Genomic DNA, 18,749 nt, shown 5'->3' on the forward strand with positions numbered 1-18,749 from the left:
TACTATGTAGAAATTATAGACTACTGTATATAGAAACTAAGCAATAAATAAATAGAAAATAAGAGAATAATATAATCTTCTGTAATTCCAAACAAGCTAATACAAAGATGGCTCTATCCATCTATGTGCTACCACTATGAAGCTTAGATGGCTCTATCCACTTATGTACTTTCATTATGAAGCTTAGATGGTGATCTAAATAGATGATAGATGAAGAGCACAAGGCTAGATCGAAGAACTCTAAGCGGGTAAACGATAGATTAATCATATCTTTATGAGGGTCTCCCTTTTATATCCTAGTAAACTACCATATTATGAACCTTCTCTGGTTGGCCAAGGATATCCTAAGGGATATTCCTTGGACCATTAGGCCAGGGAGTAGTTTACAAAAATCCATGTCAGGGGACCACAGGCCCCTTGAGACCCCCTAGCCCGAAGCCATGTGCACCTACCATGCCCCGCAACTTGATGCAATGTGCCTTTGGTTTCTACTAACTTAACTACTCTCTCAAACCCAAAGCAACAAGCTTAGACATGGCTTCTCCTCAAAATAGGGGCCTCCATGGATCATTGGTGGCATCTTATGAGGGTGGGGCATTGAAAATATCTAACACATAGATACTAGGCTTACACATACTTAGGCTCACTAGCTCAAAACCTCATGAATTTGTAGACTCGTACTTATAGACTTACAACCTCGCAATTGCAACCTCACAAACATAAACTAAAAAATTATGGTACCTTTTTAAAGTGCATTTTTTTACTCAAAGCTTTGAATATCATAGACTTACATCCTCACACTTACAACACCATAATTGTAAATGATAAAATTCTTACATTTTTTCACAATGAAAATTTTAACTAGGAGCTTTGAATATATTTATATGGGTACTCTAAACAATTAACATGGTATTGGCTACTAAACCACAAGGAAAGATTTACAAAATTACTTCCAAACAAAAAGTTATATTTGATCTTAGTGTGCCAAATTCTATTCTTTTCCAAAAATTTGGATGTTGTACCTCTTTTAAAAACAATCAGTTTTTTCATATAATAATCATCAAGAAATAGTCAATAAGCATGTCATTTTATAGAAATAGAATAACTATCCATTTTTTAACATTGCTACTTTAACTTCTTAACTTTAATGCTTTATATTGAGACAAGACATACACCTCCAATTGCCTCATAATTGGGGTGACTCATCTCCAAATATCACCAAGAGAGTTAACAAGATTCATGCTAGAATTTTTCCTATTTGTAAGTAGGCTAGCTCATAACTTGAATGAACAATGGAGCTTGATTGCACTAAGACCCTCCTCTTCATTGACCCTACGAAGGAGGATAATCCACTACATAGTGCACTTATAACTTTTAAATGCACTAATACTAAGGAGGAATATCAACTACATGGTGTATTGATAGCTTTTAAATGCAAATTTTGACTTTTTCTAAATGCAAATTTTGATCTGAGTATCCAAGCCTTCAGCAACACATCCACTATCTATGTTGCCATCGATGCTACCATCTCGGGTAATGAGGTGTAGGAATAGTAGATTGATGAATTTGTCAGAGATGGTCCCTAAACATTGGGACTAGTTTTAGTGGTTGTTCAAGAGGTATACTAATCAAATATGGTAGCAAGGTTACTTCCAGCACTAGGACATCCTTCACATGAACTTGCGACTCAAGACCTCCACTAATACTTCTGGAACAACATTTGGGTTTTGTTGAGCCTTTGGAACATCCCCCAGAAGGTATAATGGGCCTTGGTCAAGTATCACATGCAGCTAATCTGCATATCATGCAACCACTTGGTGGGAGTGGATCACCACATTCATTGTTGAGATATCGAGCTCCACTCGTGATATGCAGGGGTGACCGTTGTGCATTTATGTCACCGACTTGTCAGTTGTAGATGCGGTTGGTACACCGCCCATGAATAATAGCTAGATGACAGCTATCCTTATCTACTCTAGTTCGTGGCTCAGCTAGTATGCCACCTTAGTTAGTCGTCTTTGGTTTGAGACCCATATATAGGGTTTTTCTATTTCTTTGTACTAGACTTACTTTTTGGCTTACACAACTAAGAAGAGAAAAACTGTTTTCAGCCTCCACCTCTGTGTGTATTCCCCCATTGTGCAAGCAAGAAAGCTACAAGTGAGACTCCTTCCTTCTCTCCCACAATCTTGACATGGTATCAGAGCCTTGTTCGTGGTAAGGAGCTCAAGAAAGCAAGCCAAGCTCGCGGTGTTCTGGTAAGAGGAGCAATGTTGCTTTCATTTTCTGTTTTGGGAGCAGATCTTTGCAGGTAGCACAGCCGGAAATTGCAAGAGTACATTGTCTCAGGTTGAGACGCCCTTCGCGGTGAAGCAAGATTTGAGGCCATTTCGGGGCCTGTTTTGGAGGTGGAAGTTTTCTGCACGCACTCAGGAAAAGGCCCAGTTTTATGCTGTGAGACCACTGTTCTACAGGTCGGTGAAAATTTACTGTAGAAATTGCATCGTATGCTTGTGTTCAGAGACATTGGGAGTTACAGAATCATCCTTGTTGCCTGTTGATGCAAAATCGTCACTAGGAAGTGACTGTGTGGTCAAATACCACTTTCCTTAGTTTTGCAGATTAGCCCTTGTGAGGCTGAAGCTGTGTTCTTTACAGTGACAGAACTTTTTGCAGTGTTCTGTAATGGCGTCTGATTCTCTCACACACATTGTCACTGAAAAGCTTGACAAGAACAACTTCCAAGCATGGAAGTTTAGAATGACGAATTTCCTTATGGGAAAAGGATATTGGGAATTTGTTGCAGGAAATGAAGAAGAACCAATTCTTCCTGATGTTCTTAATCAACAGCAAATGCAAGCATTTAAAGCATGGCATGAGAGAGCCAGAAAAGTTATGTACTAGCTGTCTATCAGTATTTCAGACTCTATGATTGTGCATATTCAAGATGCAAGTACGCCAAAGGAGGCATGGGATACTTTGTAAAAAATGTATAGCACAAATACTCAAGCTAGGAAAATGCAACTCAAGCAAGAGTTGCATAATGTGCAAAGAGAAAATATGAGCATCAATGACTATCACATGAAGGTGAAGAAGATTGTAGATGCACTTGCTTCCATTGGGTCGCCAGTGGAAGATGATGATTTAGTTTCTGTGACCTTGAATGGTCTAGGAAAGGATTATGCACAATTTCGAACATCAATTTCCGTCCGTGAAAGATTTCATGATTATGAGGAGTTGATTGCTCTTCTAATTTCAGAGAAACAGAGAAATGGTGGTGCATCTTCTTCAGGAGGAACTTCAAAAGAAGTTGTCTTCTACTCAAATACTGGAAGAGATAGAGGCAGAGGTAGAGGAGGCCGATCTGGAGGCCATGGTAGAAATCAAAATATGCAGCAAACTCAAGAAAACCAGTCCTATGGAGGAGGACGTGGTAACTCTAGAGGCAGGGGGAGCCAAAGAGGTCGTGGTGGATGGCAAAGAGGGCAAAATGCAAACAGCAATGTTGAATGCTACTACTGTGGTAAAATGGGTCATATGGCTAAAGACTGCTATAAAAAGCAGAATGACATCATGAATGGAAAATTGCAACAAGAAAATTATATATCTTCTAGTAGACAGGGTGATGACAGAAATGAGCATTTGTTTATGGTGCAACACATGAACAATTCTGTGACAAGTGTAGAAGAAAGCAACGATATATGGTATGTTGACTCAGGTGCATCAAACCACATGACATGTCATGCAGAATGGATGGAGGATGCAAGAAAAATGAAAAAACCAGTATTTGTGGAGACTGGTGATGATATTGCACATCCTATTGTGCAGATTGGAAAAATTCCCTTGTCTATGCAGAATGGGAAAAAGAAATACATGTCCGATGTATTTCATGTCCCGAATATCACTAAGAATCTGGTTTCTGTTGGTCAAATGGTTGAGCAGGGCTTGCAGGTCAGATTTAATCCTCATGGATGCTTTGTTGAGGATATGAAAAATAAAGGTCGCTTGATAGCAAAAGGAAAGAAGAAGGGCAGAATGTTTACGTTGGATGCAGACATGTTTGAATTGAGTGCAGCAATGTTTGCACATGGGACCGGTGTAGTTGTAGATATTGATATCTGGCATAAACGCATTGGTCATGTTAATGTACAGCGACTTAAATCAATGCAGGCCCAAAATATTGTTGCAGGATTGCCTAGATTCAAGGTTGTAGAAATGCATAAGGTATGTGAAGCCTGTCAGTTTGGAAAACAGGCAAGGAAACCATTTCCTAGACATGTTCAAGAGAGTAAGAAGCCATTGGAATTAATCCACTCTGATGTGTGGACTACTAAAGCTGCATCTCTTGGAGGCTGTCATTATTTTGTCACTTTTATTGATGACTATAACAGAAAAGTTTGGGTGTATTTTATGAAAAAGAAAAGTGAAGTTTTTGGGCATTTCAAAACTCTTAAAGCTATGGTTGAAAAAGAAACAGGCCTGCAAATAAAATGCCTAAGGTCAGATGGAGGGGGAGAGTACCTCTCAAATGAGTTTGCAAGGTTCTTACAGGAGCATGGCATAAAGCAGCAATATTCATGCAGTCATACCCCACAGCAAAATGGAATTGCAGAAAGAAAAAACAGGCATATTGGAGAGGTATCTCGTGCCATGCTCAATGAAAAAGACCTGTCGACTGAGGCAGTTGCTACAGCAGTCTACATAATGAACAGAACTCCCACTGTAGCAATACATGGGATGACTCCAGAGGAGAGGTATACTGGTAGGAAACCATATATTTTTCATTTGAAGATTTTTTGCTGCATTGCCTATGTTCATGTGTGCCAGATGAGTTGAGATCCAAGTTGGATCCAAAAGCTGAGAAGTGCATCTTTATTGGTTACTCTTTGCAGCAGAAAGGGTATAGATGCTATAACCCTTCTACTCGTAAGTTTACAGTGAGCAGATATGTTTTTGATGAGATGAGTAGCTGGTATAAACTAGTAAATGTGATTGATGATGTAGATGCACAAAATGATAATGCTGCACAGAATTCACAGCAGCAGTCACAAAATATTAGTGGACCTGGAACGTCTTCTAGCAGTGGTTCACATTCTTCGCCATGGATAGGCAGATTGAGATCAGGAGAATCTTCTCAAAGCAATGCAGATAGTGGTATGTAGGTATCACGAAAAGGAAAAGAGAAGGTAGATTAGCCCATGTTTGATGTGAATGCAGGTCACTCTTATGTGGATGGCGAATCCAGTGGCTCAGAACAGAGCTTGATGATGAGTTGGGTATTCCTTCTATTGTTACACCTGGAGTAAGGAAGACCAGGGATGTTTTGAGAGCACCTGGGAGTAAACCTACTTTGCGCAGGTCTACGAGAGCTAGATATCTTGTGGATAGGCTGAAATATGATGGATTTACAGCCATTCACTATGCATATATGGTCAAAGTGATACAGGAACCAGAACCTACTTCTTTTGAGCAAGCCATGGGAAAAGAAAAATGGGAGAAAGCCATGGATGAAGAAATGGATGCGTTGGAAGCAAATGCTACATGGGAATTGGTACCTTTGCCTAAAGGTAAGAATGCAATTGGCTGTAAGTGGGTTTATAAGGTGAAGCACAATTGAGATGGTTCTGTGAATAGATACAAGGCAAGATTAGTAGTCAAGGGGTATGCACAAACATATGGCATTGATTATGAAGAAACATTTAGTCCGGTTGCAAGGATGGCAACTGTAAGAGTAGTCATTGCTATGGCTGCATCAAAGGGATGGTCTTTACATCAGATGGATGTAAAGAATACCTTCTTGCATGGTGATTTGCAAGAAGAGGTCTATATGGAGCAGCCACCAGGTTATGTGCATGCTGTTCATCCTGAGTTTGTTTGTAGGTTGAAGAAAGCCTTGTATGGCTTGAAGCAAGCACCTAGAGCATGGTCTGACAAGATAGGACAGTATCTTGTCACTATTGGCTTTCAGATTTCCAAGGCAGATTTCTCACTTTATGTGAGAAAAACAGAGAAATGTATTATGCTACTTGTCATTTATGTTGATGATTTGATTATGACAGGTGACAGTGATGAAGATATCCTTTATGTGAAAATGCTATTGAAGCAGAAGTTTGAGATGAAGGATTTGGGAGAGCTGTGTTATTTCTTGGGCATTGAGGTGATTAGATCACCAAGTGGGATATAACTCTTGCAGAGGCAGTATGGATTGGACATGCTATCCAAATATGGGATGACAGGCTGTAAGCCTATTTCAGTTCCTTTGGAGCAGAATGTGAAGTTGAGCGCAGATGCAGGTGAGCTTCTGGAAGACCCTACTATGTACAGACGCATAGTAGGAAGTTTGATTTATATGACTATTACCAGGCCAGATTTGAGCTATGCTGTTAGATTGGTAAGTCAGTTTATGTAGGCTCCAAGGAAACCGCATTTGGATGCGGCTACACGCATACTCAGGTATGTGAAGTCCACATTGCAGTATGGACTATTTTATGAGACTGGGGTTCACATACAGTTGCATGGATACACTGATGCTGATTGGGCTGGTAACATTTTTGATAAACGATCTACCAGTGGATATGTGTTCTCTTTTGGGAGTGCTGCAGTCACTTGGAGCAGCAAGAAACAACCTACAGTTGCCTTATCCAGCACAGAGGCTGAGTACAGGGGTGCAGCAATGGCTGCATGTGATGTAGCTTGGTTGCATAAGCTACTTTATGATATGCATCAGCCTACAGATGGGCTAGTTGTCATTTATTGTGACAACATGAGCAGTATGCACTTGGCAAATAACCCAGTCTATCATGCTAGAACAAAGCACATTGAGGTGCATTATCACTATGTGCAAGAGAGGGTTTTACTAGGTCTTATTGATCTAGTTTATGTCAGCACAGAGGATCATGTAGCTGATATATTTACGAAGGCATTGGGCGCAGAGAAGCTGCGCAAGTTCAAAGACATGCTTGGTGTGCAGGAATTGGGATTGAGCTCGAGGGGAAGTGTTGAGATATCGAGCTTCACTCGTGATATGCCAAGGTGACCGTTGTGCATTTATGTCACCGACTTGTCAGTTGTAGATGTGGTTGGTACACCGCCCATGAATAATAGCTAGATGACAGCTATCCTTATCTACTCTAGTTCGTGGCTCAGCTAGTATGCCACCTTAGTTAGTCGTCTTTGGTTTGAGACCCATATATAGGGTTTTTCTATTTCTTTGTACTAGACTTACTTTTTGGCTTACACAACTAAGAAGAGAAAAACTGTTTTCAGCCTCCACCTCTGTGTGTATTCCCCCATTGTGCAAGCAAGAAAGCTACAAGTGAGACTCCTTCCTTCTCTCCCACAATCTTGACAATCACATCATGGAGGTTGCAAATGCAATTAGAGAGGGAAAGGGGTTTGGCCCCACCAAGACTCCTTTTCTATGAATGAAGCATTGTGACCTTAAGTAAAAGATGTGGACACCTTTGATGTCTCTAAACACCACCATGTACACCTACATCACTACCCACAAAAAAAAAGAGTAGAGATTATGGTAGACCCTATGAAAACATGCATATTCATACCCATTGGTGAAGGTTTGATGATTACTCCTCTTCTATGAATTAGACATCAGGACCTTATGTGAAACATATCAATGCCTTTGGGATCTCTGAACACCAGTACTTATGTCTACATCATTATCCACATGAAAGAGACCTAGAGATGATGGTATACCTACAAACACATGCACATTCATCCCCATTGATGAAGATTTGATGATTGTGGTAACCGAGTTAGTTGGGTATAAACATCAAGACAAAAATGCATAGACATCTACATGTGGCATAAGTGAAAACTAAATTCAAACATGTTACACTCATTATTACATTTATATGAAGAAGAATTGAAAGTATAGTACTAAATTCTCAAAAGACCATGGCATGACAAGAATAATGATTGTATTGAATAGTTTATGATCTACCTCAATACATTGCACAAATACATAATATACCATAGGGATTCCATGGATGGCAACCAAAAACATGCAGATTTGAGTAGACATTAGACCAACACTTTAAATTATATAAGACCTTGGACTTCCAAGGTAGACTCGATTTGTTCAATGCCCAACAAAAATAAACAAAGTATTTGAGTAGGCAAGAGCCCAAATTAGCACAAACACACCATGAGAACATAGGTGTCCAACCAAGTGGTACACCTAGTGAGACTTGAATATACAACCTTAATGGTTGTATAAGCCTAAGTACTAACCACTAGGCCATCATCTTTCCTTCACCTTTGGGACCTTGTCTTTAAGTTTTAACTACACATTTAGTTTGGAATACTTTAAACTTAATAATTACCTTATTGATTGCACAAACTATTGGAAATTATTTAATAATGTTACTCTAATTAGTGGAAAAGTAAATTCAAGGACACTAAGACTTAGAAAGAGAATACTAAAGTTAAGGAGCTCTCACATGGGTTTCCTGGAAAGGCATAGGGAGAAAGAAAGGTTACAACTCTAAAGAGACATAGAAAATGACCTTGCTAGTCAAGAGCATGGACTTTGAGACATCAATCTCTTAGTCCTAACCTATTTATCTTTAAACCAAGAGCCATTTACACTAGTTTAAGGTCAATAGAGAATAAAATCGTAAATTTTTCTCCAATGAACATTACGGATATTGACCAATTTTGTCAGGCCCTTTACATAGGCAAAGAAAATACAAATCCCAAGATTAGAAAATAGTTAGTGATTCTCTAGAAGTAACCATAGGAACTCAAAGAGAAAGGGAAATAAAAACTATTATATGGCCTAATGTTTCAAGATTTTGTGAGTATCAAAAAATGAACTTTCCTTTTGATAGCCAAACTACTAATACTATTTTATCATGCACATGGGAGGTGCTAAGAAGATCACACCTCAAGTAATAAACTTTATAAGCAAACATGAAGATGGTCCTCTTATGAGATCACAAAGAAAAGTAGATGTCAATGTCTCAATAAAAATCAAAGAATGTAATAGTGCAATTCCTGTCTTAACTCAAAAGGGAAAAAATCATGAATTGTAAACTAGGGACATGACAGCAAGCTTGAAATATGTACAAAATTTGTCTCAAACTCCCAAGGGCTCAAATAAGCTTACTCAATGTTGAGTTATTTGCAATCACACCTGCTCCAGTCTCTTTATATGAGGCGATTCTAGGCTTAGAACATGTAGGCAGACTAAATCCCATATGCACAAAGAGGGAAACTGCTACCCATCTAGCAACTATAAAGCATTGTACTTGACTACCACTTTTTAATATATGATAAATACAATATCATAATGCTTTTCCATCTCAGTTAGTGTCTTGGTCATTGTCAATCTTATACACAAGATTGTGTTTATAAATCCAAGTCTTAATCTTGGAACCCACTTCACTTGTGTAACAGGTCAAGTCTTCAGTCTATGTCATCATGAGCTTAATCTTCATCTTCCATCTGCCATAGACATGCTCTAGATCCCACGTCTTTTCAACATGATATCAAAGCGCAGATGAGCATGTCTCATGTCTCCTCTCTGCTCTTTCAGCTCCTCTTCATCTCTGGACAGCTCAAGATTAGTATATGACTCCATTTCCAACTTCATCCTCACTTGACCTTGAGTTTGCCATAAGTAACCTGCACCCTGCCTCCTTTGAGATACTAGATCTCTCTGTACAAGGCATATCTTCATGAGCTTCTTTCTAGGGATTTGATCCTTGACTCGGGGCACTTCCGTCCATCACGACAAATCCCAACATTGCGCTTACAGGAGCCAACATTGCCTGAATTCATCATTACTATCTCAAAAAGGCACAAAGCATGTCGTACAATAAGAACAAATGAGAATCATGCCTTTCCACGCCATGACTGCTATAACTACATCAACCACTAATCATATGACTTTTAAAGTTCATTTACATAGCAGGGATAAATGAACTATAGATGACCAAGATAAAACATAATACTATTGTCATGTGGGAATATGATGTCAAACTGGCATAGCCCTAGCCATAGCCAAAGACCCAAACCCTTAGCCCTTGTCAAATGCCTTATCAATATAGACACATCTAATGAGTAATGATTATATCTATTGAGACGGCAAGCTAAACACATGCAAACATTGATGATGGACCACCTAGTTAGATGGGTCCTCACGTCTACACTTAACACATCAGTGGTTATTATGATTCTCACATGGCCATTGACTTATCATTTATAATATTTGGTTGTCACACCTAGCTAGAGCTGACGTAGTAATAGCACCAATCAATTAGTATAGTCAATTATGCACTGTTTGAATTAGTAGGCCACTTTTATTTATGTTTATCTTATCTATACTTTGTGTGTATTGTATCATGTGAAAAAGAAGAAAAAACCAACAAGAAAATATTTTTGGCCTCCATCTCTCTTTTTCTATTCTTGAGTGAGCTTCATCTTGTGTGTATGGTGTGTGTTTAGTGCAACAGCTCAAGTAAGTCTTCCACCACATGATCCTGATATGGTATCAAAGTAGCGCCACTAAGAGAGACTCATTTTGAAAGCTAAAGTGAAGGAGAAGAAGCAAGGATTCTAGCAAGCAAGCAATAGATAAAAAGCTCTCATATTCTTCCACTGTTTCTCTTGGATAGTTTCTTAAGGAGGCACTGGAACCAGGATTGGAACCAGGACAGAGCAAAAATCTCATATTGCTCTGAGATTTAGTGTGCGAGCAAAGTGTTGCATATTTTGCACATAGACCCTTAAGGGCTATCCCGTTTCTTTTTTTGGCCATTTAAGGCCCGTTTCAGGCCCTATTTTAGACCCCCAAGGTTGCGCATAGCAATTTCAAGATACACTACAATTTCAATTGTGTTGATCGAAAATAGGTACACGAGTTATAGCTTGGTGTATTATTGTGCACTTGTAATGAAAGGTACAGAAGATTTACTTGTTGTTTTGCATCAATTTTGTGATAATGGTAGAGAAGAGTGGAAACCCCATCATTGAGAAGTTAGACAAGAATAACTATCCATCATGGAAGTTTCGTGTGATAAACTTCCTTGTTGGAAAACGCCTCTTCGAGTTTATTTCAAGTGAAACAAATGAGTCAAAGTTGAGTGACCCTATAACTGTAGAAGAACTAAAGGTGTGAAAAGAATGCAATGCAAAATATAAAAAGGTGATGTATTACCTGTCTGTAGTCATTAACAACACTAGACATATAAAAAATGTAGAAACTTTACATGCAACTTGGATAAATTTTGAGGACATGTTTTCAATCAATACAAAGGCATAGAAGATTTAACTCAACTAAGAGTTGAATACCTTAAAGAAAGGAAATGTGTCTGTAAATGAGTATGTTTTGAAAGTAAGAAGCATTGCAGATGCCTTCACAACTATTGATATAATACCTGATGATGATGATTTGGTTCCATCTACTTTGGATGGCCTTAATAATAAGAAGACTTGAAACCCCATTGTCACTTCCCTGTGTGTGTGAAAGCTGTTTCTAATTTTTGATAAGTTGGTCTCTCTCATGATTACTAAAGATATCAGTATGTAGTACGAATCATCTAAAAGAAGTAGTGAATAGGTCCAAGATTTTTACTCAAGTTTAAAAAGGGGACAAACATGATAAATCCTCTTCAAGAGGTTGTGGTAAGGGACGGCTAGTGATAACCAATAAAATAAGTTGAATCATTAGTTCGCTAAAATACAAGTTTTAAGAGGCCATGAAAACTTTAGAGGCAAGGGGAGCTTTAGATGAAGAGATGGATAGGAGAACAAAGTTTCTCACAACTCTGGTATTATTTGGTATTGTTGTGGAAAAATGTGTCAAATTGTAGTCCATTCTCATGCTAAGAAGGATTATATCCACAATGGTATATTATAACAAGAAAACTATATATTGTCTTCACTATAAAATGAAGACAAAAATCAGTGTATGTTTGTCATATGATGAACATTGTTATAGAGAAGGGAACACATAATGATGTATAGCATATTAATTTAGTTGCATCTAATTATATAACTAGTCATGTTGAATGTTTTGGAGAGATGTAAGATTTACAAAATCTAGGTTATGTGTAGACATGTGATGATTCATGCCACCTAATTTTACACATTAAAAATATTCCCTTGTTCTTGTTACATAATGGTCAAACAAAGAATCTATTTTATATATTACATATATCATTCATAATAAATAATTTAGTATTTTTTAGTTAGATGATAGAGCAAAGATTGTAGATTTGATTTAATGTAAAAGATTATCTTGTGAAAAAATTCAATGATAAGTGTAAGTTGGTCATAAAAGGAAGTAAAGTTGGCCACATGTTTACGTTAGATGCTAAAATCTCTACTATGAATGTTGCTATATATGCTAAAGAAAATGTAGTTGCAGACATTAAAATATGGCACAAATATATTGGACATGCAAATATGCAAAGATTGAAATTAATATAGTCCAAAGGGTTAGTTATAGGGTTGCATGCTTTTAGAGTTGCAGAATTGATACTATGAATACTGCTATGTATGCTAAAGGAAAAAAAGTGGTTGCAGATATTAAAATATGGCACAAATTTATTGGACATGCAAATGTCCTAAGGTTGAAATGGTTACAGGGTTACATGCTTTTAGCAAAGCATGTCACTTTGGTAAGCAAACAAGACAAGCTTTTTTACATAACAAAGATGTGAGCAAAAATATACTTGATATTGTACATATAAATGTTTGGGAGCCTACATAAAACATATCTCTTAGTGGGAGCAAATACTTTGCCAGGTTTATTAATAATTGTTCAAGAAAGCTATGGATATATGTCATGAAGAAAAAGAGAGATATGTTTAAGTACTTCAAAACATACAAGGGTACTTTTGAAACAAAAATAAGCTTGAAAGTTAAGTGCTTGAGGTCAGATGGAGGGGGAAAGTACCTCTCTAATGAGTTCAGTAACTTCTTAAGGTCTCATTAGATAAAGAAATTGTTTACTTGTAGATATATCCCATAGTAAAATAAGATTACAGAAAGAAGAAAAAATAAGCATATCATAAAAGTTGCATGAGCATTGATGGTTACAAAGAATATGTCAAAATTATTTTGTTCTGAAGCTTTTCATGTTGATATCTATATTATGAATAGAACTTCCATAGTTGCAATTCATGGAATGACCCTCGAAGAATGCTTTATAGGCAAGCTCGATGTGTCATACTTGAAAGTGTTCATATGAGCTACAAAAGAAGCTTAATTCGAATGCTAAGCTATCTATTTTTATTGGATATTCTTTAAAGTAGAAAGGGTATCGTTGCCATAACCCTATCATAGACGAGTCTAGAGTGTGAGTAGGGATGTTATTTTTTATGAGATAAGCAGTAGTAGGTATGTATCTAGGTGATGCATTGGGTGATGATCATGATAGTTATGTATGGAAAGAAAAGCAAGAATTATAAAGCCTTAGTGGACTAGAAACATCATCTAGTACTATATCTATAGTTAGCCCTTGGGTTGGGAGACTAAGGAGTAGCCCTACATCTTCACATATATCTACAAGTATTGCAGATAAAGACAAAGAGAATAAGAAAGTGTTGGATGGTAATGATGCATCTACTAGTCATATGAGATTTAATGGAGATACCAATGGTTCAGAGAGTTTGGATGATAAACTTGATATTCATTTCATCATGACACTAGGTATATAGAAAACACATGGTAATGCAAAGACTCCATTGAGTGATCCAGTGGTACATAAGTCTAGCAGGGTCAAATACCTTGTTAAAAGATTTTATTTTTAAGGTTATATAGCTCACCATTATGCTTATATGGTAAAGGTGGTTGAGAATGTTTAGCCCACTTGTTTTGAGGATGTTGTAAGTAATGCTCATTGGGATGCAATAATGGATGAGGAGATCGCTATATTAGAAGCCAATAAGACACGGGATCTAGTACCATTACCTAAGGACAAGAAAGCTATTGGCTATAGGTGGGTCTACAAAACTAAGCATAATGCAAATAGTTCTATTAGCAGGTATAAGGCTAGTATGGTTGCAAAAGGCTATGGGTGAAGCGACATTCAATTAAGTTGCTCGGATGATAACTGTTAGATGTGTGATTACTTTAACAATAGCCAAAGGTTGGAGCTTGTAGCAAATGGATGTAGAGAATGCATTCTTACATGTTGAATTGTAAGAAGAGATATATATGGAACAACCAGTAGGTTATTAAGATTTAGAGCATCCCACATATGTGTGCACGTTAAAGAATGCACCCTATGGGCTAAAGTAAGCAACTAGAGCATGGTCTAATAAGATCAAAGGGTATCTTGTCAACACTAGCTTTTATGTTTCTGATGTTCATCGCTCACTTTATATAAGAATGGGAGGTGTAAGTTTGGTCATTAAGCCATCTATGTGGATCACTTGATTATTACAAGTGATAATGACAGTGGGATTGATAAAGTCAAGAACTTTTTGAAAAAAAAGTTTGAGATGAAGGATTTGGGGGAGCTAAGGTGCATATCCTATTGAGGTAATCACATGTGATGATGGTATATGATTGTTTCAAATGTTGTATGACTTGGATATGTTATCCAAGTATGGTATGATAGCATGTAAGCCTCTTTTAGTACCATTAGAGCAAAATGTGAAGTTCAATGCTGATATTGAAGATGAAATAAAAGAACCTACTATGTTTACAAGGATAATAGGAAGTTTGATTTATATGAGTATCACAAGGCCAGACTTGAGCTATGTTGTTGGTCTTGTCAGTCAATTTATGCAAATGTTTAGAAAGCCTCATTTAGATGCAGTTAGTTGCATATTGAGGTATGTGGAGTCCACTTTGCATTATGGACTTTTTTATGAGACAAGTAAGGATATACATGTGTTTGGATACACAGATGCAAATCGTGATGGTAACATGTCTAATAAAAGATCTACTAGCAAATTCAAGTTTTCACTTGGTAGTGTAGTAGTTACGTGGAGCAGCAAAAAGCAACTTACAATTGCTTTATCAAGTACAAAGGCTGAGTATATAGGTGCTACTATGACAACATGTGAGGTGGTATGACTACAAAAGTTATTGGGTGATTTGGATGTACATGGAGATGGTCTAGTTGGCATTCATTGTGACAATATGAGTAACATGCAATTAGCTCTAGGAACCTAGTATTCCATGCTAGAACAAAGCACATTGAGGTGCATTGCCACTTTTAAGAGAGAAGGTACTTGCATGAGAGATTGACTTGGTATATGTTAGCACATAGGATCAGATAGTTGACATTTTTACGAAGGCATTGGACGCAAAGAAGCTTTGAAAATTTCAACGCTTACTTGGAGTTGTAGAGATATATTTGAGCTTAAGGGGGAGTGTTGAGATGGCAAGTTCAACATGTACAGACATTGATGATGCACCACTTGGTTAGATGGGTCTGCACGTCTACACTTAGCACGTCGGTGATCATTATGATCCTCACATGACCACTAATTTATCACTTATTATATTTAGTTGTTACACCTATCTACAGCTGATATAGTTATAGTGACAATCAATTAGTATAGCTAGTTATACATTGTTTCATTTAGTAGGCCACTGTCCTTTATATACTATCTTATTTATACTTTGTATACATTGTATTGTATGAAAAAAAAAAGAAACCAGCAAGAAAATATTTTTGTCCTCCATCTTTCTTCTTATGTTCTTAAGTGAGCTTTCACTTGCGTGTATGGTATGTGTTTGGCATAGTAGCTCAAGCAAGTCCTCCACCACATGATTTGTGACATAGTCCCATATGAAGCATTGTGCCTCAAAGAGAAATCATGAATATAGCTCCTCTAGGTTGTTCATAATCCACTACTGTAGTTACATAATCCACTCTAAAGATAGTCATCAAAACACAAAGAAATATATATATGATGATGAGATAGAAAATAAAATAATAGTCATGATCCAATCATGAGCTAGAGGGCTCATGAACAACATGAGAATCAGAAATTGAATATGTATGAGGTTGCTCATCCACATATGCCTCACTAGTAGCCAAAGGTACTAAATTCATATCATGAATCTTTTTAGGAGTCAAATCCTTAATCTTCACTTGTAGATTGATATCCATCAAAACCTCATTTATATCATACTTAGTACCATCAAGAGTATGCATCTCCTCACTATGTCCAACTTCCTTAGTATTTGGCAAAGGGAAAAGCATCTTGCCATTTTATCACATTCAATATGCATTGCATCTCTCCTCTTTTGCAACCCATTTCTCTCATGAATGAGTGACTCTAAATTTTCAAAAGTGAAGCCTTGTTGTTTAAGACCATAAGGATGTCCAATCACTTGATATGTTCTAATAGCAATAGCATTCCATTAATTCTGCATGAGTTTGGTCAAAGTGGACTTCATAGTACCAATATATATTCTTGCATGAAAACACATCCATTTAATCCAACCTCCATATCATTAAGCATTTGCTTCTCCACAAAAGTGGCTGCAATCTAGCATCCAAGGGAAGTATTTTCCCTCTCAAACAAGTATTGTCTTAAGCCACCATTTAAATCTCAATTTAAAACTTATTCTGCACAATTTTTGTTCATTTTTTGAACACAATAGAAGAAATCTTACATTTCTACAACATAGACCCATAATCATCAATTTGCATCTTTAAAGCATCAACCTCAATGCTCATTTTCTACATATCCATAACCAAAGCATCATTCTTATCTTTTTTCTCCTTAAGCTACTTTGCTACACTATATATACTACATCAAGTTTGATAGCCCTACTAATTTGCAAATTCATAAGAAATTTATGAAGTCTATCAACCCATGAACATGCAACATCCAAACTGCAAGGCATAAAAGAAGTGGACATATTTTTACCCTCATGCAAACATGTCATACTATGCACAAGCTCATCCTTAACCATATTATCTAACTTTATCTTTGAAAGCCTAACCTTTTTTTACATGCCAACAATGATATCATCCTTCTTCCTTTCATGTTTGGATTCCATATCTGACCTTCAAAAAAATCCACATGCATAGAAGCATCCAAATATACATTAGGAGCATTAAGACCTAAATCATAGCAACCTAACTATTTATAAGCATCGTCCCCTTCATTATCAAGAGATACATCATGTTGTTGTCCATCATCATTATTACAAGCATCAACTATCAAAACATCAAATTGCATTTTTTTTCTTTGGCATATTATGCATAGCATTCTTTGAACATCTGAAGTATCCAAATACAAATAAAGTCCATGGATGGAGTCCATTGCTCACCTACCCCCTAAGAGGTTTTAATAGTTGATTTTGGTGTAGAGGCATCATTTCTCTTGCATGGTGTGGTCTCAAGAAAATTATCAGACTAGTCTTAATCATTCTCATCGTCATGGACGTGCTTTCATTAGCACTTGACATGAAGCTCCTAGGCCTTTTGAGATCTTATTTTTGCCATGACAAGGAGTAAGAAAGATGGTTGAGAATCAAGAATTAAAAGAACTTGGTTCAATGGCGGTACATGATGATAGGAATAAAATGAAAATTGTGGCACTAAGTTGATCTTTGGTTTGCTTTCCATTCTTTTTCCTACTCTCGCCATACTTTAACTCAAATAATCAATGGTCTCACAGAAGCACTCCCAATTCTCTCTCCACTAATGAAAAAATATCCTTAGGATTCCTAAAAGATGTGGCTCCATATGCTTGAAATGTCTTCCCTCTAACTAATAGTTAAAAGTAAACTCCAATTCCTCGTGAGGAACTACAATTACATGCACATTCTCATGAGTCATGTCACAAAGTTCATTTTTCTTGAAAAGTAAAAGAGCCATAAAAGAACATATCAAATAGGTCATAATGACTTGAGAAAAGTCTTTAAAAAACCCTTGAATTTGGCCCCAATTCATATGAGCAACTCTTCTTTGCATAATATGTCCCATGATAGGAAAATTCACATTGCCCATAATAGGGCAGCAATAAAGTCACATAAACTTCACACCTCCTACAATAGGAATTAAGTTTGTTTTGTCCATTCAAGATAAGTAAATGCCACCTCTAGCATGAAAGTGTCAGCAATGAAAATACAATTAGATATTAGCAAATTTTGAAAACTATTTTTCCCTAGGGACTTGCAAATGGCTAAATTATCCATAGAATCTCGCATTGTCACTTCAAGAACTATAGTTATGGCTTGAGTCAAATTAATTCATGCTATTTGTTGAACCTGTGCATCATAATCAAATTGAATTAGTCTCCTTAGCCAAAAACCATTAATTGCAAGTTTAATAATGTCACCATGCAATGTAGCCAAAATGAAAGTGTTTTGACCAACACCATTAACAATCTCAAAAGGACCTATGTAACAAAGCTTTAGCTTACTTGTATGTTTGCAAGCTTTGAGTTATAAACCATTACTAAATCTCCTTCCTTGAAAATATTTTTATTCACATGTTGGTTAACCCATGCTTGCCTTCTTGAATGTGAAACCGCTGGCAGGTAATGAGCAATTTCTATCCTCCTCCAATTTCATCAGTTGTCGTAACCTACTATGCATTGACTCCTTTGGAGATAATTTATGAGCTAAAGAAACTCTCAAGCTAGTTACTACAAATTCCATAAGAATATGGCTTCCAACCCATGCACCAACTTAAATGGAGTCAAACCGGTTATAACCTTGTAGGTTGTTCTAAAGGACCATAAAGTAGAAATTGATTTAGTATCCCAATCCTTGTGATTATCACTAACAATCTTCTTAAGGATATG

General features: G+C 37.0%; 1 protein-coding gene across 5 annotated transcripts in view; it reads right to left on the reverse strand.

Moving 5' to 3' along the window:
* The window catches only part of LOC148033055 (CASP-like protein 4D1), a 70,205-nt gene that overhangs the window by 42,562 nt on the left and 8,894 nt on the right, over positions 1-18,749 (reverse strand). The window contains exon 3 of one of the 5 annotated variants that reach the window (XM_087684228.1): positions 16,939-16,997. The exons of 2 other annotated variants lie outside the window; for them this stretch is intronic. In XM_087684228.1, coding sequence (XP_087540354.1) covers positions 16,939-16,997 — 59 coding nt within the window. Of the gene's footprint in view, positions 1-9,425; positions 9,792-16,938; positions 16,998-18,177; positions 18,211-18,749 lie in introns of those variants that run through there. 2 more of the 5 variants (XM_087684229.1, XM_087684230.1) reach the window with 2 other exon arrangements.

The sequence above is a fragment of the Lygodium microphyllum genome, chromosome 8 (assembly GCF_053477565.2).
Source record: "Lygodium microphyllum isolate KBCC chromosome 8, Lygodium_microphyllum_v1.1.10, whole genome shotgun sequence".
NCBI classification, from domain to species: domain Eukaryota; kingdom Viridiplantae; phylum Streptophyta; class Polypodiopsida; order Schizaeales; family Lygodiaceae; genus Lygodium; species Lygodium microphyllum.